This window comes from Ctenocephalides felis, unplaced genomic scaffold (genome assembly GCF_003426905.1).
Source record: "Ctenocephalides felis isolate EL2017-DRISC unplaced genomic scaffold, ASM342690v1 CF-g0.4_SCAFFOLD_01886, whole genome shotgun sequence".
In the NCBI taxonomy this organism is placed as follows: Eukaryota; Metazoa; Arthropoda; class Insecta; order Siphonaptera; family Pulicidae; genus Ctenocephalides; species Ctenocephalides felis.
In genome coordinates this window covers 57,102,345-57,130,321 of record NW_020538040.1, presented here as the reverse complement: position 1 = coordinate 57,130,321, position 27,977 = coordinate 57,102,345, and the positions used below count along the sequence as shown (strand labels likewise).

Sequence of the window (27,977 nt, the reverse complement as noted above, 5' to 3'; positions counted from 1 at the left end):
TTCCAAACTTCAAAAGCCATTCGATGTATCTAGATGAGGACTATTTTTGGCCAGATTAGCGCGACGATTGGCCGAGATGTTTCTTTATAATTAGCAGAAAAGTGTAAAAATCTTTGTCCACGTTTTAGCTTACAATTTTGAGACGATTTTAAAAATTTAAAAACTTTTCGAAAGATATTGGTTGGGAATCGCGTTAATTAGTTTCTGGTAAAGATCGGCGTAGCCGTTTCTTCGTAATTAAATGTTGAATTTTTTTTTGAAACTTTTTATGTCGCTTGATATCGTAGTATGAAATAACATACTAAGATATTATAGGCCTACGATAAACGGTTGAATTATAAAAAAGCATCAAAGTTTAGAACTTCGCCTCATGAGGGATTCTAATCAGAATCTATGCTGAAGCGCTATTGATTATTTTTTAGTGAAAGCGATATTTATAAACATTTGAAAATTTTATTTAATATTTGAATCTGAAATTATATAAATTTTAAAAAAATGTTTTAGCATGTTTTATATCATTCTACGTTATGTCATAAAAAGTATTGTGTTTAAATCCACACTTAAACATCGTCAACGTCAATCAACGCTAATCAATAGTTCCATACCAAACGGTATACGCTTGACGCTGTGAGAAGAGTATGCTTGTTCGATTCGTTTCGACTCGTATTTGCTTCGGGTTGTTTTTTTTATTTTTGTTTCAAAATAAAGAGTTCATTATTTTATCTTAATAGTTGAATCTCAATTGATATTGATTATGATGTTTATGTGCAAGTATCGGGAAGTTCATGTAACTTGCCTTAAGGCAAAATACAACTAGTTGTGTTTATAATATTAATAGTAGTTAAAAAAAATACGTACTTTTACATGTGGTTTCAATGACAAACTGTAAAAACAGTTTAAAAAAAGAGTGCTTATATCTGATATAATCGTAACACATATGAGAATTGTTAACCGATGAGTTGCCTTTCATGAAACATTAGGATAAGTCACCCTTTATGTAATTATGAAAAATGTCTATATCAACTGAGGGTTTTAATCAGTAAATTTCTAGATAAAAATATTTGTTTTGTTACGTATAGTTAACTTTGCAATAAAGTGATTCAAAAATACAAATTATGCATTCATCTTGGTCTATAAAACTGCAAAACAAGTTTGTTAAGCATGTCACAAATCTAGCATCGGCCTCCCAAAAGTTTACATCTCAGCGCTTTAGTGACAAATAGATGACACTGTAAAATTTGGAATAATGATATAACCAATTAATTTTTACATTGAAAAATTTGCCATAATGCGTAATAAAATAAAGTCTATCACAATCAGAAACCTGCACTGCTGCACTGTCCATAATATTTATATTTGAAAGCTTTCTAATTCAATCGAACAATATTCGACATGCATTATATAATTTCCAAATATTAAGGAAACTGCGCATTTCTGCTTACAAAATTGATTTGCTAATACTTATGATTGGAAAATTACCCGCAAGAGCTTTCTCTTGTTTAAAGTGTAACATGTAAGCGATTTGCAAATGCAAATCAATATGGGACGCTACGGTTGCAATTTGTGATAATGTATTGGAAAACATTTACGCAATATAAAGTATTCATAGAGGAAATTGAAATTGAAATTGAGAAGGTCAAAATATGTGCACGAATTAGATTTTTTTGTTACAAAACTGCCGTCACCAAAATGCTTTGTACCTTTACGGCTCAGTCCCATCAATAACAATTGTTTTAATTTTCAATAAAGATTATTGTATTGTAATGCATGTGTCCAATATAATTATACTTACATTAACTTCTTCATCAAAAACTAGAGGAAATCTTCTACACATTATACTGTTGTAGATATAAAGAGTTTTCTTCTTATCAACCATTGAAGGTGGAAAAGCGCTGCCATCTGTGCCATCAATTCTAAAAATTATTATAACAAAATTTTCATTAGAAAAATGATTTCAAATAAATATTTTTTATTAATTGAGTACAAATTATTAGTGAAAATTGCATAGCATAATATAATCGAACTTCTACTGACAATAAGGTTCACTAAAATATCGAGAGCAAAAACTGTGCTACACAATGCGAACGTTTTTTTTTTGGTTTTCCAGTACATATTTCAATTTTTCTACATAATTGTTTTACTATTGTTAATTTATTTAAACAATTATCGAGAGAGTTTCACTAGTCTTTTTATAGCTTAATGTGCAAAAAAATACAATTTTTGATAGAACGAAGCATCCAATTTGAATGATTCAGATTTTGCTTGTATTGACGAATCGATTATTTTTGGAAAAAGCAAAAAAAAATCTTTTTTTTTATTTCCAAAAAAAATTTTTTTTTGAATATCGAAAATAATTCGGATTTTAATTTAAAGCTCACTTATATTCTAGAAAAAAATAGTTTTAACTTTGCAATTCAGATTATATAATTTTTAGAAATATGAGATAGGATCCTTCATTCTAACTCCGCTTTGTGAAGATTTGTTTATTAATTTTCATATAAATATATAATATAATATAAACGTCGTCGTCGAATTTATAAGCTCTTACATTTTGTCTATAAAATACGAACAATAAATGTTACAGTATTTATAATAGTCTATCTGAAAGCATTTAATATTTTTCAAATATTTCATTACGGTACGGAAAGTTCCAGCAATTTTGCTTAAGGCACGATGCCATGCCCTACTAGTTTTCAAAATCTTTTTGAGGTGTTTCATTACTATTTTGGTTTGGTCATTTTATACTTTGAAACAGTTGTCGCGACAATAAAATAAATATTATATTTTTTGATAATAATTTTAGTATGCTCCACCGTAAGATAATAAGATTTTTGAACTGTGCGTCTGCCAATTTCGTGAAGTTCAAGCCCCAACTCTTCTATATTCAACTTTTACATCAGTAATATTAATATTTTATTCCAGTGGCGTTTAATTCAGCATTTCAAACAATTATGTTAAGTGTTTTTAGTATTTACCTATTACATTCTTCTGTTCCCCAATGTGCCATCTTGCTTTCGCCATTGTATTTTGAAATTACGCCTATCTGATGCATACCACGTTCACCAGTATGAATCGTTATCACATCTGGCAAGGTTCCATTGCGCTAGAAATTAAAATTGACAAATTAGAATAATGCAGACTAATAATTAATTTAAATTTTATATAGTAAATTAATCAATTTTAATTACGCTAAATACATAAGTTAGATTTTCAATTTTTAACTGTTGTACGATATATCTTATTCTTAAATTGAATTTCGAATGTATGTTTAATAATAAGTAATATAATATTGCTTAAAACTTACATTTGCCAAAACGCCAAATTTGTCGAATGGTAATGGTTCCTTAAAACTCAGAAAGGGCTTAGCCATATCTACCAGTTTATCTTCGTAGCCCCACAAGAATTTATGCGCAGGCAACACCTTAAACGGCCCCGCGTTGTTTGAACGTAACACCGCGTCCAGCGCGACTCGCATCACGTAATAAGAACCTTTCGACATCGACAAAGCAATCTGAGAACAAATTATAAATGTAGTACAAGTAACCCTCGAATAACACGGTAGTTACGTTCCAAAAAAGTAGCGTGTTATGCGAATTCGTGTTATACGGGACAAAGAACTAGTACAAAAAGAGGGGTTACGTTCCAATAATTCAGCAAAAGCTACAAATCATGATTTTATGGTAAACACTGTAATAGTTATTAATTTTTTCGTCATAGTTAACAAGTAAGTGCTATCCAACATAGTCAAATTTTTTTGCCAGCTATCCTCATCCTCTGAGCAGTTTTCTGTACCACCAGAGATCCGTTTTGCAAAAACAATATATTTGCGATTACTTGCTTAGATATTTATATATTAGCAAGAAGATTACTTGCTTAGATATTTATATATTTACCACATGCAAAGTTATCTTTATTAAAATTTTATGCTCATTTTAGGATGTTTGTTTAAGACTAAACTAACTAATTGTTCGGATAAGCCTAGAATTTTTTTCTATAGAACGAGAGCGCTCGAATAATAACTATCAAATTAGCAAGAATATTTATTTATTAGAATAATAAATATGAAATCTTAACAAGATTGTGACAAAAAATTGAAGTTGGTAAATTTAATTGATTTCAAGATTTACGAGGTTGATGGATGAATGGCTCCGCGCTCAATACTAATATTTAAACAGATAGTATGTTCTCAAAAACCCATTTTGCGAATTTAATGAAACTTAAAAGATATTGTTATTATAGTTAAACAAGATTCTGACAAAAATTTAAAGTTTGTAAATTTATTTGATTTCAAGGTTTACGAGGTTGATGGATGGGTGGCTCCGCGTTTAATACTAGTATTTAAACAGATAGTATGTTCCCAAAAACCCATTTCGCGATTTTAATGAAACTTAAAAGACATTGTTATTATAGTTCAACAAGATTGTGACAAAAATTTAATGTTGGAAAATTTAATTGATTTCAAGATTTATGAGGTTGATGGACTAATATTTAAATAGATAGTATGTTCTCCAAAACCCATTTTGCGAATTTAATGAAACTTTAAAGACATTGTTAGTATATGTCAACAAGATTGTGACAAAAATTTAAAGTTGGTGAATTTATTTGATTTCAAGGTTTACGAGGTTGATGGATGGGTGGCTCCGCGCCCAATCCGTGCTCATTGTTTATTAGAATATTTTTGTACTGCGATTTCACTAAATTCAGATTAAATAAAGTTTGATTTTCACATGTTTTACTATATTCTTTATTTTATTAAGTTTTTTTCTCAAACCGTGTTAGAGCGAACCCGTGCTTTAAAAGTATCGTGTTATAAGGGGGATGGTAACAATTTTTAAACCATGCTAGAGCGAATCTGTGTTATAAAAGTACCGTGTTATAAAGGGGTTACGTGTATTTATTAAAAAAGTTTACCACCAATTTTTCAAATACAATTAAAATTAATAATTTTTTAACAACAATATTTGAAATAGAGGTTAAAAAATGTACAACCAATCATCACCTTGTTTATTACCACGTTGCTACCGGAAGATAAACGGCAATTTTTGAAAATCCATAACAGAAGTATTTTATTTCATTGTTAGTTTTTTTAGTAAGCACTGTTGTTTTTTTACGAGGTGGAGTTAATTTTAATTTAAATCCAACAGTTTTTTTTTTATATAACCTCTATAAAAGCTAACACGGGGGTGGGGTGAAAAGGATCAACTGAACTTTTACTCTGGCAAAGGGGCAAGCATTCAACAATAGTAAATAAAAAATAATAATTTAATTTAAAAAAGCAATTCTACAAGAGATATATTAAATAGTTATTTCAACTCTGCTGATGAGTATTTCTGACGTGTTATTTTTGTAAAAAATGTATCCATAAAATTTATATTTATTTATAGTATTGCGTCTAAAAAATATTAATGAATGACATACAATTCATAAAAAATGTCAAAATAATAGTGCATTAGTAAATCAACATTATTATCGCACGTGGTGCATATTTTCCGACAGTATTTTAAATAATGGTAATCGATATTAGCTAAGTGTCATAAATTCTTTTTGTTTTCATTTTTATGCTGAAAATAATAAAAAAACATTAGCAACGACGATAGAATAGATCCTGATAACAACACAATAAATGTTTCTTTATACGATTGTTAATGCTAGTTGTATTATTATATGATGTATTTTATGTTATATCTTTTTATGAAACAGTACAAGTAATTAATACTTACTAAGAACGGTAGATTTGGTACATGCAACTGATCAAACTGCCGTCCAGTGGATTTTTCTGGCACGAAGTGATACTTTCGCCTTTCCTGGTATGTAACTGTCCCATCAGAACTAAAACGTGGGTTGATTCGCTCTAAAGTTTCCCTAGAAGAAAGAATTAAAAGTTGTATTACAAGTATACATTTTGAAATGCTTTATTTCTATTTTAATTAATATTTTAAATATACTAAATAAGGAGCCTCAGATTTTTATCAAATTTTGAAATTTGTTCCAATTAATACATACAAATTTCATTCGAAAATATGTATAGTTATTACTCGAGTTATGTTTAAGTAACTTGCTAATTTATTAAATTTGAAAGTGTAAAACGTTGTTTAAGCAAATTAACTAAAACTTACCGATAGAAGCACAAATAATAAAATAAACACATAGAGAAGAAGAAATTTATTTTTCACAAATTTTATGTTTCTCATTCAAGGCATTCACATTTATTATTAGGCAGAAAAATTGACAAAGTATGTATGTATGTATGAAGACAAATTTTGGTTTCTGGTAAGTGCGGATTTCAAATATTTTATTTTCAAGAATTTATCACTTGGTCTGGTAAACTAAACAACAATGCTCACACCCAAAAAACTATCTAGGAAAGAAAATACTTTTGTTATGGAATGAGACACAAAAAACGCGAATTATCAATATATCAAGAAGTTCAAGCATCCTGCCTTAGGCAAACTGCTACCCAATTTGCCCAATTTACTCAATTTGACTAATATTGCCAGATTTAGATAAAAGTAAGTACTTATAAATTACTGTGAACGGTACAATTGTAATGACAAATATATTCAACTTTTTTCTACTTACTGATAGACGTAGGGTCCTACATCTTCTACGACCAACTTTTCATCCATGCGTGCCTTCCATCGGTCAACATTTGTATAATTAAATATGTGAACTTTTATAACTGGCTTTACTGGAGGTCTTGTCCACCACTCGAAGGCCTGGCTTTCATTTGATAGTACTCGTGTCTGAAAATATGCAAAAGATAAAGATATTGGGTCCAAAACAAATGTAAAAATTATCTTCAATTTGCGACAAGAAAAAAACATCTTAAAGATATAAGTGACATAATGTGTATGTATAAAAAAATGATAACAAAAGAAAATTCTTTTGTGATAGATTTTCAAAAATGGAATTTTATCTTCTGATATAAGGCGATGGATTACACATCTTTTGCCCTGTACTTCCAAGTATTGTTATTAAAAAATTCCTAACTAGTTTTGAGATATTGGTCGTGGGCCTTTTTACCCGCGGACCTTTAAGTTTCGCTCTATTCCCATTTAATATATTCATAATAACGTCTAGCAACTATTACCTAAATAATATTAATTTAAGATAAAATACGTTTCATTTTTGCGTAACGTTTAAATGAACAAACGTCTAAACAATATATGTTTTCTATTCATTTTTTTAAATTAAAATATTAGTTTATTTAATGAAAAGTAAGATATAATTAGCTTTATTTTCATCTTATTCGATGATAATATCGTATTATTGTCAAAAGAATTATACATTTCAAAATCATGATTATTCAAGTTCAATGATTTACCCGATTTACCTTAACCAGTAGTAAATACTAGTAATAATAATTATTTTCAAGTCCAATAGTAATTTAAAAAACATAATCTAATCATATTTTAAATTCAATCATTTTCAGCATAGTAATAATTTCTGTAATATTTCAGTCTGAACTATCTACTTTAATACAAAATTAAGAAATCTATCACGAAAGTACTGATGGTAGTTAAGATAAATATAAATTAATTTGCAAATATAGATTTATCAGGAAATTTCTGTAAACAAATTGTAAATAGATTGAAAATCAATGAACCGTCAGCAATAATATCGTCTTGTTTAATTAGTAGTTTCTTATTAAATATGTATTTATTGGAACGTTTGTGTACACAAAGAAATTGCATATTTTACATATTTTTACATGTTGATTTATGGTTATCTTTACTTCAAAGTAGTTAAAAAGTAAACAAAATTTACATATCTGTTATACAATCCATATATTTTATGATATGCGAATAATATACTCTGATGCATTGGAAATGTATTTTATTGATGTTTTTCACAACCCAAATTACCATTATTTTTTATTTGTATAATGCACGAGTATGCTTTAATATTTGTAATAATTAAAAAATATTAATACAATAATAGATATTACTGCAAATTGGCAAAAGTTGATGAATCCACATTCTTGTACGAAAATTATGTAAATATTGAAAATATAATATGTACGTAGTATAATATGTATATGGGTTTTGGAAGATTCACGTAAAGAATGAAAAATTGGCAGTATTATCCACGTCAAGTTCTATAATATCATAATGAGATTTAGTTCTTTTTCATAAGTGCAAAAAGCAATTTATTTTTTATAATTGAGAAATATCCGTAATGAATTAATACTAACATCATTAACTCAATTTTTTCCTGTGTGTTCCTATCTTCTATATACAAATAATACTTTAAAAAAATCATAGAGCATAGACAAAAATGTTTTCTTGGTGAGAATTCAAAATATAAGGGTTTCTAAAGTGCTTAACATGACCTGGAGAATTTATTGGCTAGTTATTGCAGGCGAGTAAAAAATTAGCGAATTTTAAAATGACAACTACTGATGATCTTCCAAGATGTAATTGAAGAAATGCAATATGGAGATTCTGCTGAAAATCAGAATTTTAGTAGAATATAATATAATCTATTCCATGGTGTTATGGTTAAGCTCACGAACTCGCGTGGACAGGTGGTTCGAAGCCGCTCTGGACAAATTACATCGTGCAGTAACGATGTCCATTTTCACTTGAAAATAGAAATCAAAAAGTTATTTTGAATTGAAGACAGCCCACTGCGGTGCAAATTGACAATGTGAAATCTTTCACACTTTTCTTTCCTGAATCGAGTTGGAATTTAACTCACGAAAAGGCAGTACTACCCATTATTTTAATATAATAATAATCTACTAAATCATTGTTTTAAAACGTTATACAAACGCTAATAACACAGTATTTGTGCCTGATTTTAATCATCTGAGTTGATTATATTATATCATTTTAAAAGAGTAATAATATAAAAAATGTTTATATGGTAATTAATTAATATGTAGGCTTTAGTACGATGGCTACGACACTTAAAAAAATGAGGATTGTTTTAATTACAGGGCGTATTAGATTTTTGAAATAATAATTTAAATATTGAAGTAAAAATTGCAATAAAGCAGCCAAAAAGCGAATAAAGTCATTTAAATGTGTTACATGGATGCTATTTTATTGCTTTTGCGAGTTTAAGACATTGTTTTACGGCATTCACAAAAGTTCGCAAAATTTTCCTTGTGTTTTTAATGGTTACAGTTAAGCATACATTTTTTACATATGCTTGTAAAAGTTATAAAAGAATAATAAAAAATAACTTTATTTTTTGACATTTAATTTGATAATATTTATTTACACACTTCATAATAAATGTTTGTGTAAAAGCTCAGTCAGAACAATTTAACTATTTGCCCATCAATTACATAAAAAAAATATGAAAAGTTTTATAGAAATTGAATTGTAGATATGAAAAGTCAAATTTAAAAATAGTTAATTTGAAATTAAAATAATTAGAATTATTGAATTGAATTTGAATAAAACTAGAAGTAAGAAGAAAGGAAGAAAAGATAAGAATTGGAGAAGATCAGAATTAAGTTGAATTGAATTTGAGTAAAATATAGAAGTAAGAAGAAAAAGCAAGATTAGAATTCGAGAAGATCAGATTTAGAAGAAAAAAAAGAATGAAGAAATCAGTTGCGAAGAGCTAAAGAAATAGATAGAATAATAAAAATAAATAAAAAGATAGATAGTATAGAATATATATGGAAGATAGTGTAGAATATAAAAAGATGATATAGAATATATAAAAATAAAATTTTGATAGCTAAATGGTCTACGTAAGCGAGGCCAATAAAGAAAACGATTTGCCAGTAGTTATTCCATCTAGTGTATATTTATATTATCTGAATATTAAATATTAAAAAAAAGCAATTGATGTATCGGCTTAACATTTAGAACACACAAATTTAGAAGATATAAATTTTTATTTCTTAATATTTCTATATCGTGACAATTTTACAAAGTGGTCTGTGTGCTTGCAGTAAAATGTCTCAAGGCATTATTCAGTGGTTATCAAAATTGCGAAATCAAAAAGACATAAAGTGTTGTCTTGTTTAATGGGTCAAGTGTATAGTGATAACTGTAATGGGTGAATTAATTTCTATCGCATTTTCTATTAAGTTAATCACTTACCGCTACTAATGTCGTGTTGAAGACGTCTGTGTACCACATTATGATGAAGGTAAATATGCTGAACAGAAACACTAGTGCCACTCCAGTCAAAACTGAAACAAATAATATAATGAATACAAAATTGATACTGATTGAATATATTTAGGCAGAATTTGAAAGTATTTTTTGCTTTTGCATTATTTTATTTAAAACAACAATCGGAACTTAAAAGTCTTATGATCTGTTGTGATGGTACTTTACTAAGTGACTCTTTTAGAAAGCAGCCCTTCTAACTTATCTTTATTCATGGGCCGATTCTGCCGCACAACAGACCAATATTATGGCAAGACCATGTTTCGCTCCTACTTGCCTACATTATGCTACTGAATCATACTAAATACTGGCTAAATGTGATGTATCTGCGGTGCATTCAGGCGTTTCACACATAAACTGCAACATCAATCATATGTTATGAAGCTGGGTCAGAAAAACCCGGTTATCTAAGGTTAGGTTTTCTTTTTGACAAAATAAGAAAAACACCTGACTGCACAGCAACCACGTGGCATTTATCAATATTTAGAACCAATTAGTATGGAAGTTCTTCATAACATAGAAAGCGGCAGAATCGGTTCATCAATATCTTTTGTAAATTTTCTAATAGTTTTCTTTTGTAGTTTTTCTAATAGTGGTTATATATTTTCAACTCAGTGTAGCAATGTCGCTAATTCATGGAAATATATTTTTATTTATACTCTAGTAAAATGAATATCTTTATTCCCCGATATCAGTTTGTCCGAAATGTGGATTTGAACCCTGCATTTATGTATTTGCTATGATTTCGTTTTGGTTTTCTTGACAATATACCTTTCGTATTCTATAATATTTACAAATGTATTGCAAATATTGTGAAAAGTTTTAAATATTTTTTTATAACTTTTATATGTATTCCACAGATATACGAGATAAATCGATTATAAGTATTTCACTAATAATCCATGATGCTAATAATACGTAACAAATCAAAATAATGTTTTAATCAATCTTTGCAAATTGTTATCATTTGAAATAAAAATGAATAGAATATAAATCTTTTAATTAATTTCATAATGCAAGGTTTATAATAAATTACAATATAATTATAGAAAATTATCAATTCATTATCAATCAATTGGTTAGTATTTCATCGCAATCGAATTCACTTTTGACCTTGTAGAGAAACATTTGCAGAAAATCACGTAGCCAGTTTCAAATTTATCTTAATGGGTCAAATTATTAATTAGCGTGACGATTTTTTTTTATTATTCAAAATTAGCACAACATAATATTTTTATGGGATTTTTCCATTTTTATACTCGTGGAATAAATGACAAAGCTGTTCTAATAAACCAGACAAATTTGTAATCTTACTAACAATAAGTCTTATTTTTAACATGTTTAAAATATTTTAAGCGATTACTTGTGAATTAATATTATTTTCTTATATGTTATGATTCATTGAATAACTGTTTATTATAATATACTTCAATTGGAATATTAATTACGATTTATTTTCAAAATAATCACAAATTTCATTGTGTGTTTATAATATATTCAAAATATTTATGGAATGCTTTGTTTTGGCGTAAACAAATATTTTTATTTTTTATTTGCCTTTATTACTCTTTTCAATATTTATAACTGATTAATAATGAGTAATTTTATCCCATATATACAAATGGTAGGGAGAGAGACACAAAGGTCCACAATAAATCACACAAATCTGACACAAATCTATATTCACTAAAAAAAAACGGCCAGCTAAGCTAATTCATCATTGTGGAAATGTGTTTTTTTTTTGTTGTTTTTCAACAATTTATCATCTGTATTTACTTTTATTTATTGTTTGCACCTTTGGGATAAAATTTCAGTTGGTCCTTTTTACATCCCTTTTTATTTTTATAGATTTTTACCGATTGCAACTTCATAAAAATCAAGGTGATGGCTGGTTATAAATCTTTTTCGTCTGCTTTCAAATATCGTTGTTAAAAAGTTCTTAACTTTATTTGTTTTTGAGATATCGGTGGTGAAGCGATCGGTGGTGAGTATATTAAATGTAAATAATATGTATATGAAATTTAATTTAATTTTGTACTGAATTTATTAATTCTAATACACTAATGGTTAATATTTTTAAAATTGACTGTAATGTTAAAAAGATTTAATGTAACAGTTTCGTAGCTATTATCTTTTGTAACCTTGTGTTTATCATACCACTAGTTTTACTATGTCAGCAATTACATGAATGAACATTTAAAGTGATAATTCAAATTTATTTCCTTACAGTTCGTCCACTTGTAATTATTATCAAATGCATAACAGCTTTATAATTAGAATGCGCAATTAAATTATTGATACGATGTATTAAATGATGATAAACCGAGGACGTTTTAGCTTAAAGTGATGTAATTAATATATTATCAAAATTATTCCAGACGGGTTAATGGCTTACAATGTTTAAGGTTAAGCGAAATTTTCGGTAATCTTTCGCATAATTGATAATTTTTAGCATTGACGCAATTGTAACGATTGATTAATATACGAATAAGCTATTTGATACTAATCATACTAACAATTTTCAATTATCCGAAATCATGAATTTTATTATTATTAGTATTATTGATATACAATCAGAAATATTATGAGTTCTTTAAGCTTTTATAATATTAGTTGTTAACATATTGCTCTTAGAGCGGAGCTTAAAGGTTTGCGGGTAAAAAGATCCACTACCAATATCTCAAAAAGAAGTAAAGTTAAAAAAATTTTACCAACAATGTTTGAAAGTAGGGGGAAAAAGATGTATAACCAGCCATCATTTTGGTTCTTGCGACTTTGCTACATGGAGATAAACGACAATAACAAAAGTATTTTCTTTAGTTGTTACCACTGGTGTTTAGTTTACGAAACCTTAATATAATTTTTAAGTCTACGTTATTTAATTCCGGTATAATCTGTATTGTTATTTTTAAGTTAGATTCAACCTTTTTTTATATAATCTCTATAAAAGCTTACACGTGGATAGGGTAAAAAGAGCAAACTGAAACTTTACTTATTGTTACTCATTATCCGGGAATTTTACTGAACGTAGTCAAATAGTTGTTTATTTTTTGTATCTTATTTTTTAGATAAATTAGTTCGGTTTTCACAATATAATTGCTCAAAGTAAAATTAGACCTTTGTGCCCTACCCTATATACCTCAAAGACTATTTTTACTTGAAATCATAATTAGATCTATATATTGAAGTGATAACTGATATCACTACTTCTTGATATCAGATTTCCGAGGCGGTAATAGAACATTGAACCTATGGTAGTAAGATTAAAGTTCTTACTACTTTAACTCATATAAATATTTATTTAATAAATGTAAATTAATTAATTAATTTTTGATAAGACTTATTCACATATCGAGTGATTTAAAAAAATAAGCAAATACTAACATATATAATTTTGCAATTATTTAACTAAATAATTCTTCATTAGAGAAAAATAAATATAATTATTTATAAAAAAGTCGAATTCTACTTCCAAGTTGTTATTGTTTGCAACCACGCATCTCTCACAACTCTCCTGGAAAAGATAGTGTTCAAAATTTTTGCAATAAAAAAAGAATTTCAATGCATATTTTGCACTACGATCTTTTTGTTTGAATTTATTATTCTTCAATTTGACATTTGAATCATTACGAACGATAGAATGGATCAATATAATAATATGTAAGAAGTCATTTATTCAAAAATTTTAAATACTAAAGTTTCCTAAATCCTTACGTGAAAATTATACGTAAAAATCTAACATGTGTTAATGTATGTTATTTCACAAAGAAATCGCTGAACTCTCTCAATTATCTGAACTGCCTCGTGCTCGAAACTACTTTTTTTATAAATATTGTCCTATATTTTGTTAATTTTATTTATTAAATTCAACGCCAATTGATAGAAATGTGTTTTGTATGGAAAAATTGCTTCAGCCGCATGTATTCGGTGCTATTTCATAATGAGATATTATGTCTAGACTATCGAGTTGAACTTTTGAGTAATTAATTATAATGTTTAAAACATATGATAAGAGGAATAGATTTTTACATTGTCAGTGCTTTAAGAAGCTAAGATCTCGTAGATCAATATGCATCTTAGAAATAATATGTTGAAACTCTTATTTTTGCATTCATAAGTCTTTGAACTTATATATAAATATTAACAAGTATCTTGTAAGTTCGTATATAGTCTAATTGTCGTTATTTGATTCAAATCAAATATATCTTCGGATAAGTTATATATACATAAGGAAAGTATTATCGATTTGTGTGTAAATCAAGTAATGGTATAAACGGGACAAGTGTTGACAAAATATAATCGTAAGTTTCTAGAGTTTTCTCGAATTAAATTCAAATGTGAAGATGTATAAGTGAAAATGTATTTGAAAAGTGTATTTTTGCTCATCGTTAGAGGATTTTTTTGTAAATTAACTTTGATATCAGCTTTACACTTATGACCGATATTAAATTTTGTTTTTAGAGAGGATATAGCGAATTTTGTATATATGAGAAAGTCTGAATGAGATAAAACTTTGTGTGTTTGATAATAAAAATTGATAGCAAAACATGAAACATTGTATAAAAATATTTGTTTCTGATATTTGTATTATTATTAATTAATATTCCTTAAAATACTTAGGGTACAATACTTTCGTTATGATTTTGACTTCTTACTATATACATAATATTTTAGATAAGAAATCTATTTTAGCTAGAATGGAATTAATACGTTCTCTGGACTAGAAGTTTAAAGAAATCGTTTTTTTATTATTTTTGAAGTTTATTCACAACAATACACATATTGTTGAAGAGAATTTTTCAAAATTTGAATAATTTTGGGAGATATAGCAGTTTTAACCACGATAATCCTCATATGTTTCCTTCTTTCGCAAAATTTTAAATGCGTTTTCCTCGAAACTATCTTTTTCGATATAATATATATTATATTTCGATATTATGAGTATCGTATTTATCAACTTCTATTTGACCGATTATTTGAAATGTTTATAGAGTCTTCTTTATAGACTTTTCATGAACTAAATTACGCTTATCACCAAATTCCGATTTTTGCTATTAAAAAAAATGGAAAATATAAAAAAAGTTGTAATTTTTTTTAGAATTTGCTATTTTCTAAAAAAAAATAGTTTAACCTATTTGTAGTTCATACGAATGCTACATTTTTATAGCTTTGTAATCTGTTTTTATCGGATTATTTGGAGGGCTAAAATTTTTTTGTAGCCTCCAATTCATCACCTACTAGAATTTACACCTTTTCACTATTTTTAATTTTTGTTTTTCTCTGTATTCTTGAAACATTAGTAAGTTACTAAAACTTACAAAAAATTGATAAAATAAATGTTGTTTTCTTTTTTTTACGGCCTTTCAAAAGTCACATAAAATTCCTGCTTCTAGACTAGAATAACCCATTAACCAATAAGTGGATAAAAAATATGTTTATTGTAGGGACATGCTGATTGGTGATTGCACGTCACTTCATTTTATCTTGTGATATTTTCAATATTCCTTCACCATTGATAGTAATAAAATAATTTATTTATTCATTTAATGTCTGACCAATATCGAATGTTTTACTAAACAAAAATTATCGGCGACTCACTAAAAAATGAACATCCGCGATCTCTATCAACCCGTAAGTTTCCATTGAAAGCGGAGATCTTTCTTCTAAATTTACGAAAAATTCCATTGACGATGATTGTTCCTTTTCTAACACTCGAAAAGCGCGAATAAAATTGTGGAGAAACCATGTTAGATACATAAGATTTAAAAATCAATCAAACAGGTACTATTGCACTATCGTATTGAGGTAAATGTTTTCTAACAACTAAATTCATATCGGCCGCTAAGTTTTATTTAGCGTGATATTTTTTCTATGACAATTGTTATCGATAGCAATTCAGACTATTATTTATGCAAAATTATCCGTTTTTGTCGGCAAAGTTAGGTTTTCTCCAATTCTTCCTGAGGAACATGTATGCCTGATCGTACGTTTGATCAATTCATTAATTCATTATGAACTATTTAAGTTATAAATTAATTAACAGTAAAAAGGAAAAAAACTGACTCCAAATATGCATTCATATATCCACAGTTATGACAAATGGAAATGGGAAATCTCTCATAATATTTCTTCCCTGAATATCGAGTTGGAGCTTAACTCAGCTTACGGACCTGCCCTAGGCCAATACTACCCATTATTATTATAACACATTTCATGACCCAATTTTGTTCTTTTTATTTTCAGACCGACATGAATCTAAACTTTTTCAATTTTTCTCAGGTCGTTACTGATTATTCACTAGTTTTCTGATTATTTATTAGAAACTAACTTTTGATTGTAAGGTTGGGAAAATTGTATTGGTTTACTATAATAATACTATATTAATATTTGAATTATTTAAGAATAAAATAATAATATTAATATAATAGAATAAATTATAATATTTTTAATTATATTTCGTTATCTTCTTATTTCAATTTTATTTATTTCAAAACATATTAAGAATTAACGAAATATAAGTATAAATTAAACAAAATGTGACATTTAACTTACGTTTCAAGATAATTTCATGTTATTTTTTACACGTCTATAAATAATTGAAAGACTTGTTTTTAAATTATTTTTGAGAACGCAATTAATGATTATGAGTATATAATTTGGGCATAGGCTATTCAGTATCATAACGATATTTATAAAACAGTTCATTATTATTAATTATTTTATTATTGCCTATATTAATATTTATCATTGTGCTTTACGTATGTTATATGTGTATGTATTCATATAACATGAGATTCGAAATAATTTACTGCAATACTGTATGTTACTGTGTTCGTTAATTTTTGTTAATAAATTCATTTAAATGAGCTCGTTGTGGTGTAATTGTTAAGACTGTAATAATGCACAAACTAGTCTCGACAACCTTGGCCGACTCGATATCAATAAGTAGGGTAAGGCGGCCACAAGGGTCTAGTTTGAGTTTGAGCAATTATATTGTAAAAACAAAACTAATTATATCACCCTAAATAACACATATCAACCGAACAACTAACGGACTTTGTTTAGTGAAACTCCCACAGAGTTCATCTTTGTAGAAATGTATTTGTTTGCTGTTTTGCAAAAATTTGTCACCTGCTTCTTTTTACCCCATAGGCGTAAAAGAGACGGCCAGAAGGCGAGCAGATCCAATGTCTCATTTTTAATTTTACGAGGGATTTCACGAAATAATAGCTACATTACTACACCAATGCAAAAAATATAAGAAATTTCATCTTTGTAGAAATGTATTTTCTTGCTGTTTTTCAAAAATTTATCGCCTGCTTCTTATTTCCCCATAGGCGTAAAATGGGACGGCCAGAAGGCAAACAAATCCAATGTCTTATTTTTAATTTTACAAGGGATTTTACGATATAACAGCTACATTATTTAACCAATGCAAAATATAAATTTCATGGGTACATTTTTTACAGTGATAACACTGTATATAAACTTGATCTGGTATTTATTCAGAGAGTTGGAATAACTATTTATTTAATTTATCTTGAAAAAAAATTTAACTTGATTTACTTGTTCATTTACTATTTTTTATTGTTTACACCTTTGTCAGAGTAAAGGTTCACTTGGTCCCTTTTTACCCCACCCATGTAGAAGCTTTTACGAAAAATATTTTTCGCAAAAAAAAAAATTGAAACAAAAATGTTTTTTTCCAAAAGCAATTATTTTGTTAAAACAAGCAGAAAGTTCTTTGAATCATTCAATTCGGACGCCTAGTTCTATCAAAAACTGCCATTTTTGGCACATTTAGCTCTGTATTTCCGAAACCGCTAGATCTGCCTTTGCAAAAACCATTTCTCCCCGTCATTCCGAATTGAATGTTTTTTGGATCATTCAAATTCGATGCTCCGATCTTTCAAAAACTCAGAAATTTCTATTTTCTGCATTCTTCGCTCCGTATCTCCGAAACGGCTGGATTTACCTTTGCCCAAAACTAATCAGCACATCTCCCTATCAAAAGGAATCGAATGTTTTTTCAACTATTCAAATCGGTTGATCCGTGCGCCCGAGAACGTGGACGAAAAATTGTATCCATACATACATACACACACACATCCATTTTTTCTGAGGTATGCCAAAGTTCAGAAACCTTCAAAACGTGAAGAAATGTAAAAATTTTCAATTTCGATTTTTGGACGATTACAATAACTTACCCTACGGGAAGTTAATTAACTCTACATCTTGTAAAAAAAATAAATAACGTTTACTTAAAAATTATATTAAGGCCTCGTAAACTAAACAATAGTACTCACAAGCAAAAAAACTAATAAGGAAATAATATACTATTATTATAGATTTTCAACATCTCTTAATAGCGATGTTTCTTAATTTAAGGCTGGATATATATCTTTTGTTCGAACATTCCAATATTCTTGTTAAACAATTATTAAGTTTAATAAAATAATAAAATAAATTTATTTTATATAAGAATTAAATAAGAAGTACAAGAATTTGAGTATAAAATGTTAGATTTTTTTCTCTTATTGTTAGGAATAAAATATTTGCGTCGATAAAAGAGATATTACGATTAGGTCTTCAGAATTAGCCTTGAACTCCATAATAACTTTGTAATTTGTTCCGTAAGTGATTAGGATTGCAGGCAACAAGGCACAATTTTTACCCAACGGATTATCAATGGCATAGGCGCTAACTGTCCTAACACGCAAGCCCTTTGAAGAGCATACTTGACTGCCCATCTGTAACGTATCGGCCGAACTCAACGCATATGAAATATGTATTTGTATACATGAAAGATAAAATAAATACACTAGCTACGTATTCGTAAATGCATTTATAAAGCATTAGAAATAGAAATATCGTACGATACAGGAGCGTCACAGCTTCGTCACTGATGGTAAAAGTTCGTGATCTGTCTGTGTGGGTTTTCGCGAACGCGGAAAGAGGTCAAACACATCTTTCAATCATTTGACGCATTACCAGGAAATTTGCAATGTCGACAGTCCAGACATTTTGATATATCGATCTACGTCTATTATATTTCTCGTGAATGTTCGATAAATTTTCCTAATTAATAAATCTCATCTTATTTCGTAATGATTATTTACATAAATATTAGAATTTCCAAATATATTATTATGAACGGATACTACTGGCAGTGTAATCTTGAATGAATTATATTTATTGCGCGATACATTACAAAAAGTATAGTAAATACTATGGAGCTATTTTTTAGTCGTGCATGTAAATGATGCGCTTCGTAGAACATGAGTTTGCACGTTCAATAAATTATTTACTTGAATCGGGAAACAGCCGTAGTAGGGGAGGCTGGGTACGATAATGATAGTCGCCATAATAGCTATACTGATTTTGGCATAGATCCAAAGGAAAAAAATGTATGTCTGTTTGTTTGAACACGATCCCATTATTGCATTGAGTCAGAACATGATCTGTAGACCGCCTTTCTTTTAAAGTTTCTTGTATACATAAAATCACTTTCTTTGCTATTTCCTGGTGAGTTGAACATTAGTAGTTAATTGCCAGCAATTTTTAACTCGAAAATGGAAATTTTTGCATTTCTCCACGTTTTGAAGGTTTCTGAACATTTTGGCATACCTCAGAAAAAATGGATGTGTGTGTGTTTTGTGTGTCCGCATTTTTTCGTTCACGATTTCGGGCGCACGGATCAACCGATTTGAATGGTTCAAAAAACATTCGATTCCTATTGATAGTGAGATGTGCTAGCAAAGGCAGGGCTAACCATTTCGAAGATATAGAGCTGAATATACAAAAAATGGCAGTTTTTGAGAGAAATAAGCATACGAATTGAGTGATTCAAAAAACTTTCTGCTTGTGTTGACAAAACAATTGCTTTTGGGGAAAAAATTTGTATATTGAAAATAATTCAGATTTCAATTTTAATTTTGACTACAGTTTTAAAGCTCACTTATATACTTCAAATAAATGACTTTAACTTTGTAATTCAGTTTATAAAATTCTTATAAATAAATATTAGACACATGTCTATATTTATAATATAGTATATATATTAAATTATAGTATTTATAATAATCTATTTAAAAATGTTTAATATTCCTCGAACATTTCGTTATGGTACGGGAAGTTCCAACAATTTGCCTTAAGGCACAATGCCATACACCACTAGTTTTTTAGTAAGTTGAACATTAGTAGTTAATTGCCAGCAATTAGTTTTGTTTAATGTGACATGTATTTCTTGTCCTTTTCGGGTGAAGATTAAATAAAGAAAAGTCTAACTTAACTAACGGTAAGACAAAATTACAAAGACAAAGTGAAAGAGGGAAAATCATTTTGGTGTTTGTACCTATTGTCTTGTAACCTGTTTTTATGCCATCCTGAGTATGTGGATTTCATCAAATCATCTAAATCATTGTATTTAAAAACAGTATTTCAGTATTTTCACGTAGACAAATTTCAAATTACCATATATTTTGCACGTAAACTAGTAAATTATCAAAGTTATGGCTGATCAAAACAAAGTGGCACAATCGCACTCAAATTAAGTTACATTATCACATCCAACCCGGCGCATTTTCTCGATGTCCGTTAGATCGGCCTGAAGTAATTTAAATGTGTTCATTCACCTGGCGGCATTTGTTCACGTTAATATTTTGCCGTTATCAGTTATCATTTACTTCATTATATTTGCTGTTATCGGCAGTTTAACATTAATTTGCTAAATAATTTGAAAGTTACTGTATTAGAAAATCATAAGAAAAATATTTATAAAATACAAAAGTTCGATCATCGGTAAGCAGCGCATGAAAACACTTGTTAATTTATTTAGATAAGATTATATATATATATATATATATATATATATATATGTCATTTCCATAGCCTATATATTCTTTCCCCGCAATTAATAACTTGTATTATTGCTATAAATGACTATACAAAATAATCAAAAGTGAGGAAAATAAAAACTAAACTACTCTTCTAAATTAAATTTGTACCATTTTTGGTTTAATATGTTAGTTTGTTTTTTGTAAATTATTTGTATAGTGTATTTTTCCTCACTACTACTATCATAAAATGATCGGAAGAATTTTGATAGTGTAACTAGATTATTTTTTTAAATATAATTTGTACATTTTTGTATATTAAGCTTTTTACGCCCCATAAAACGTGTATGAGATTAATTATTTGAAAATTTCCATTTAGATCAAGTTCAATAATATATCCTTGAAAACATAGTATAAAATGTATTGTACAGGAAACAAGAGGTCAAGTTGTATAAAGATAACAATCGACGTATTTTTTGAATCCTCAAAACGTTTACTGCGATTGAAACTTACACTAAAATATATTATTTTTAAAAGCTTCAAATATTCCAATATAGATATGAGAACAATAAAATATAAAGTTTGATTATTGTAGTTCCAAAACATTAGGTATATTATTCATTCGCCAAGTCTCATTTTATATTTACTAAAAAAGCTTAATTATAAATTTTAAGTGCACACAACTTGTGCAACTTGTGTACTAAATTTTTACAGTTTAGTTATTTAATTATCACATACAATAATATGAATAAAATAATTTGGTTTATTTCATCAATTAATATATACATTAAATTTAATCTTGCTTTGTTTTCTTATTCATTCAATTTCAACCTATTTTTGTAATTTGATTAGTAATTTTTTTCTCGCGTATATAGGGTAGATCAGGGCTTAAAGCTCAGCGGATAAAAAGATCCTCATCCGATATCTCCAAAACAAGTAAAGTTAAGAATGTTTTACCAACAATATTTGAAATTAGGGGAAAAAGATGTACAACCAGCCATCACATTGATTCTTGCTATCGTTGCTATCGGGAGATAAATGGAAATATTTGACAATCCGAAACAAAAAGTATTTTGTTTCGTTGTTTGGACGTGAACACTGTTGTTTAGTTTACAACATCTTAATATAATTTTAAAGTATTCGTCACTTTTTGATTTATAAGATTTATCGTTAATTTGAAGTTAGATTCAACAGTTTTTTTGTATAACCTTTTTAAAAGCTTACTCGTGGGTGGGATAAAAAGGACCCACTTAACCTTTACCTTGGCAATGGTGTTAACAATAAAAAATGATAAATAAAAAAGAAATTAAGTTATAAAGAGTAATTTTACAAGAAATAAATTAAATAATAATTACTCTAACTCTGTTGATAAATATTTCTGAAGAAATACCAGATCGAGCTTGTATACAGTGATATCTCTATGAAAAATGTACCCATAAAATTTATATTTTACATTGAATAATGTAGCTTTTATTTTGTTAAATACCTTTAAAATTGAAAAAAGATTTTAAAAAGAAGCAAAAGTTTCCTGTTGAAAATATGGGAACTGCGGTGTGAAATGGAAATGGAAAAAGCTCTCACACAACTTCTTCCCTGAATCGAGTTGGAGTTTAACACAGCTCACAGACCTGCCTAGGGCAGTACTACCCATTATTATTATATGTGTGTGTGGGTGGGTGTAAAAAATCCGCTTTATCTTTTTTTTTGAAAATGTTACAAAAAACTACGGTTATTTTTTTATTCGAAAGTACAATCACAAGTTATTAATGGAACTTAATTTCATTGAGATGGCTACTTTGGCTAGCCAAAGAAGAAAAATGAAATGAAGAAAAAATTTGATGGCGGCCCGTCTAATAACTTTTTTTTGAAAATGCGAAAAAAACTACTGAATATTTTTTCATTTGAAAGTACAAAAACGTTAGATAGCGATCCGCCAAATAACTTTTTTTTGTAAATACTGTACAAAAAACTGCTGAATATTTTCTTTAATATTTTGTTATTTATTTCGGTTAATAATGGAAAATAATTTCATTACGATGGCTGCCTCATTGGGCCACTGAAAAAAATTTTCTAATCGTTTAATGACGGGCCCTGTAGTTGTTTTATTACAAAAATCTGCTTAAAATAGTATCTGTCAAATTTCAAGAACCAATCCAATATAAGACAAAGCATTGACCCGCCGACCCGCAAATTTGATCTCGAGTTCATTCATCGTACCATTTTGTCATATGAATTTAGCGTTATCTTTCACTACTGATCCTTTACTATGTTCATACAAAATAATATGAATTTATTAATGAATAGCACGTTGCAAAATAAATATACTGAAGAATTATTTTTCTTTATAATAATACTATAATTCAACAAAATAAAAACTTTTTTGAATATTGAGACATAAAAGTACACTATGTGCCCATAAAATATTGAGAAATAATATTTGGCGAACATTAAATTAGGTAGTATTACGAGAGCACATATTCAAGATTTTTTAATTAGCAAAGATTAACAATTATGATTTAAGATTTCAGTGTTCCTTTATTAAGTGTATTAATAGGCCCTAATTAATAATTCTTTTCAAACTAATTCAAATCAACGATCCCAATTCAAAATAACAGAGGCGCACGTGGTCACTTGCGTCTTTAATAACTGCAAGAATTTTTTTGGTTGTTTTGACGCAGATTATAATATTTGTTAATTAATTGTGATCATAGTTTTAAATACAAAAGATTTAAATTTAGATAATTTTACATTGCTTTTCTAATTACAGTATTTTTGATCTATGTATTAGAATAAAAATGGCCAGAGTTGTTTTATTGACGTACGATTGACATCATAGGACTTAGATATTGTTAAAATCACTTTCACCAATACAAATAATTACACAAATTATTACACATGATTAAAGTTGTACACTATCCCTGCTGGTACTGTAAGATAAAAAGTTTCAGGGTAGCAAATTGATAACAAACTATCAGAATAGTATTTCATTTGAATATATATGTATATGTGTGTGTGTGCATGTGTATGTCAAAATTGATACTAAATAACTTATTTTTTATTATTATATCTTATATCAAATACTTATTTTAGATTAATTGAACAATTATTGTTCATTTTGAACAAATGTGCTCAACAATACATAAACTTTTCACTCACAATTTAGCATATCAATGATTTTATACTTTATATATAAATTTCGTGCTAAATCGATAAAAAAATCACGGCTAATAAGTGTTTTACGTAATTAAAAATTATATTATTCATTAACATTCATGTTCTTCTTACCTACACATTCCACTGACCATGCCGATGGTACTTTTTCTTTCACAATTTTAGTCATTTTGCCTTCTTTATACAGAAACTCACCTACAATTAATGCAATCAAAACTACACCGATCAATCATTACACTTTTATTTATCGACAATAAAATTTATATTTTCGTTCGCCTCTTTGATAACTCTGAATTGTTTACACAGCCAAACAATTACAAGCGAATATAATTTAATTAAACTGTATTATTATTGTTAATCTCGCTAAATAAAAATGTTAACACAATTCCTCGATCACAACGTGGACGTCAGACTAGTGAATTAAAAACTACTGATTGAAGAGTATTTTACAAATTTTCATATAACAGATAAAGCATCTATAATACATTCGGAGTGGTACAGAAATTAAATCAAAAAGCGTCATGATAAGAGGTTATCGCTTCAAACTTTCGTAATAAGCACAAAAAACTGCGAATATTATACTTGAAAAGAAAAACTCAATGAATCTTTCGTTTTAACTAACAACTCTAGAATTGATCAACTTGAAATGTTTAATGTTTTTGATGTTTTGGCGAATAACGGTTTGTTTAATATGAGGATGATAAGCTCTTCAACCCTGATCTTTTAAATCGTATATTAAAAATTTCATTGATCAATATATTATAATTTGATATTTTAATTTATTTCTGATTCGAAATCAAAGCATTGAAAATAATTAAAATTTAAAATGATTGTACACTTGGCTCAATCATGACTAGAGCGACTGGACCTGAATCAAGTCCCAATCGATCCCGTTTTATGGAGCCTGATGTCAAGCAGTAGTGACATAGGTTTTCACTTGAAAATATAGATATAGATATATAAAGAAACGAGACAACTGGTTTTAGGTTACCATCTGTAAAATCGGTGTAAGTCAAATTAGTTCAACAGCTAATAGGACTAAATAACGTCTACTTTGACAAACTAAAGTAGTGTGTAAAGTACACATTTAAAAAAATATTACAATATTTGTTCGAATTCAAAAATTTATATTAACGTTTACATATTAGAGCAAAACTCACACAAGTCGAATATTTATAACAAATATTGTGAATGTAATTTAATATTATTTCTGAAAGATGTGACTTTTTTATTTTAGTGATAATTTTGGTAAATTTAGTTTTCCAGATTATTTTATAAATACCGTTTGCACAATTGCATTTTGTTTATTTTTAGTTTAAATATTTATTAATTTGAAGAAAGCACGTGCTAATAATAAGATAAACACTAATTCGAGGAATCGTTCTTATCGCACTAAAGAAATCTTAGCTTTGAAAATTTTGCAGAGATTTCAATAATTCTAACAAGTTTCAGGTTGCTTTTCACTGATAAATATCAATATGTAGTAGTGTAAATGAAAATAGTTAAATTATTTTATTCAATCTTATAGCATATAAAAAGCACTGCATTTTAATAATAATTTTAATAGATGGTGTGGTGCTAGTTAATATAAAATTTTATTGCTCTCCGATTTCTTTCAACTGATTAAAATTTTTGCATAAAATAAAATATTATGTTATGCAATTTGTGTTCGCATAATTTTATAAAAAATATTATTTCAATAAATTACCCTCTATAACTTCTAGAATATCTTTTCGTTAACTTCGACAATTCTTCCATAATGCAACACTAGATATGCGACAGGTTTGTTGAAGGACGTGTAGTATATATGTTAATAAATTTAATAAATACAAATAAATTAATCAGAATCTCAGCGCATAATTAAATTAAACTATTGGATAAGTGGATGAATAATTAATACGCTTTTAATTTAACTCGTATAGTTCACAGAATGATTATGTTGCGTTTTTCATTTTTTTTAATAAGAAATTTTAAAATTATTCAAATATTTGTTGTTATCTAGTTGCACTAATGAGCAAATAGGCGCTGATTATGGTCATAGAAGACCTTTACATATATAATAATACATATATTTCATCATCACATATATTTATTCGGATTTTGCATTTAAAAGTGTATTACCATTCAAAGTTAAAGACTTGCACAATGATAGTTTTTAAGTTATAGAAAGAATGTTACATACCAATTGGTTTCAAAGTTTCAGACTTGGGATCCAACTATTAAAAAAAATGTTTCACTTGACCATTCTTTGTGATGCTGCCGAAAAACCACTTATAAGTGCAACTAAATTAGATCAAAACAAAATATTGTTTAAGTGTTTATTTAATTTGTTGATACTGAGATAATATAGGTTAGCTCATATGCTGCATAGAAAGTATAGTGTTAATTTTGGTGAAGATAATTTTTTTGTGTTTGATTTTAGATTTATATATAATTCTGTCATTATAATATTTTTTTTTAAAGATTTAGGGGTAATTAAAAATAACATTCCTTAGTATTGTTTACATTTCTGATTCATTTGTTTGTTTTGGAAGTAATTTATCTTATATATAAAAATGGATCGCAAAATGTGTTGGTAAGCGCATAACTCAACAACGCCTTGACCAATTAGGCCAATTTTTTTTTTTAAATGTTCGTTGAAGTCCAAGGATGGTTGTTACGGCGAGAAAAAAACGAATAATTGCCGGGAAAACCCTAAAAACAACCCTTTTCTTCTTTAATCGAGTAGGCGACGCAATTTGTAAAAAAAACAATGATCTATGTCATGACATTTTGTGTAGTTTTTGATAATCTAATTTTGAATATATTTATATAAACATAGAAATATCTTTCTATTAATCAAGCTATATTAGCAGCAAATAAAAAACTCAAGAACAAATTACAGGCGAATCAGTTAATTCAGCAACTAACCAAGACGATCCACCGGAGTTTTTAAACTCGCTGGATTTGCTAGGATTGTCACCTCACAATCTTCAATTAAAGGTTGGATCGGCAATTATAATGTTATATTTCGACCAAAATATCGACCAACCGCGCCTTTGCAACGGTTGCAAATTCGAAGGTTAGCGATAAAAAAACTACCAAACAACGTGATGGAAGCTACTATATTGAAAGGATAGTATAAAGCAGAAGATGTTCTCGCACCGTGTATCCCAATGATTCCACATGATGTGCCATTTGAGATTAAACGACTACAGTTTTCAGTGCGTTTATGGTATCATTAAGTCAGTGATTTCCAACCTGTGGGGCGCGCCCCCCTGGGGGGGCGCCATACCGTTCCAAGGGGGGCGCAAAGCTGTTTCAAAAATATTATTATTAAATGCTGAGTAATTGTCAAAAACAATCAGCAAAATACTTAAAGTACTTCTAAGAATGTTTGAGCTCAAAAAAGAAATTGCTATATTTCTTGCTGATAACAAAAGAGACGGAGTAATCTTGTTTACGACAAAAAGTTCCTCGCAAAATTTGCGTATTTAGTGATATTTTTCAAAGACTTAGCGATTTAAATAAATCAATGCAAGGATCTCAAATTCGTGCTTTTGTTCAGAAAGACAAGATTACGGCTTTTATGAAAAAATTAGAACTGTGTATAGCTAGTAAAAATAACTTTATAACTTTAACATGTTTCCCACTTTTAAAATTACTTGTGTTACTGATGAAACAGAAGTAAGTAAAGATCTTATTATTATATCAGTCATATGACTAGTCTACGTAGTAATATTTAGTAGTATATATATATATAGTAATTATTTTATCTAATTACGTCCAAATACGAATGGATTAGAAATCCATTTGTCATTGAGTATCATGATGATTTTGGTCATTCAACAGCAGA

The 27,977-nt window shown here is 28.1% G+C and overlaps 1 protein-coding gene across 1 annotated transcript in view; it reads right to left on the bottom strand.

The window, feature by feature from the left end:
• The window catches only part of LOC113375131 (lysosome membrane protein 2-like), a 51,768-nt gene that overhangs the window by 18,667 nt on the left and 5,124 nt on the right, over window positions 1-27,977 (bottom strand). Inside the window, exons 2-7 of the mRNA XM_026615079.1 lie at window positions 10,065-10,156; window positions 6,580-6,743; window positions 5,721-5,862; window positions 3,305-3,511; window positions 2,976-3,103; window positions 1,793-1,913 (exon numbers count right to left, since the gene is read on the bottom strand). Of these exons, the coding sequence (XP_026470864.1) occupies window positions 1,793-1,913; window positions 2,976-3,103; window positions 3,305-3,511; window positions 5,721-5,862; window positions 6,580-6,743; window positions 10,065-10,156 (854 nt within the window). The remainder of the gene's footprint in view (window positions 1-1,792; window positions 1,914-2,975; window positions 3,104-3,304; window positions 3,512-5,720; window positions 5,863-6,579; window positions 6,744-10,064; window positions 10,157-27,977) is intronic.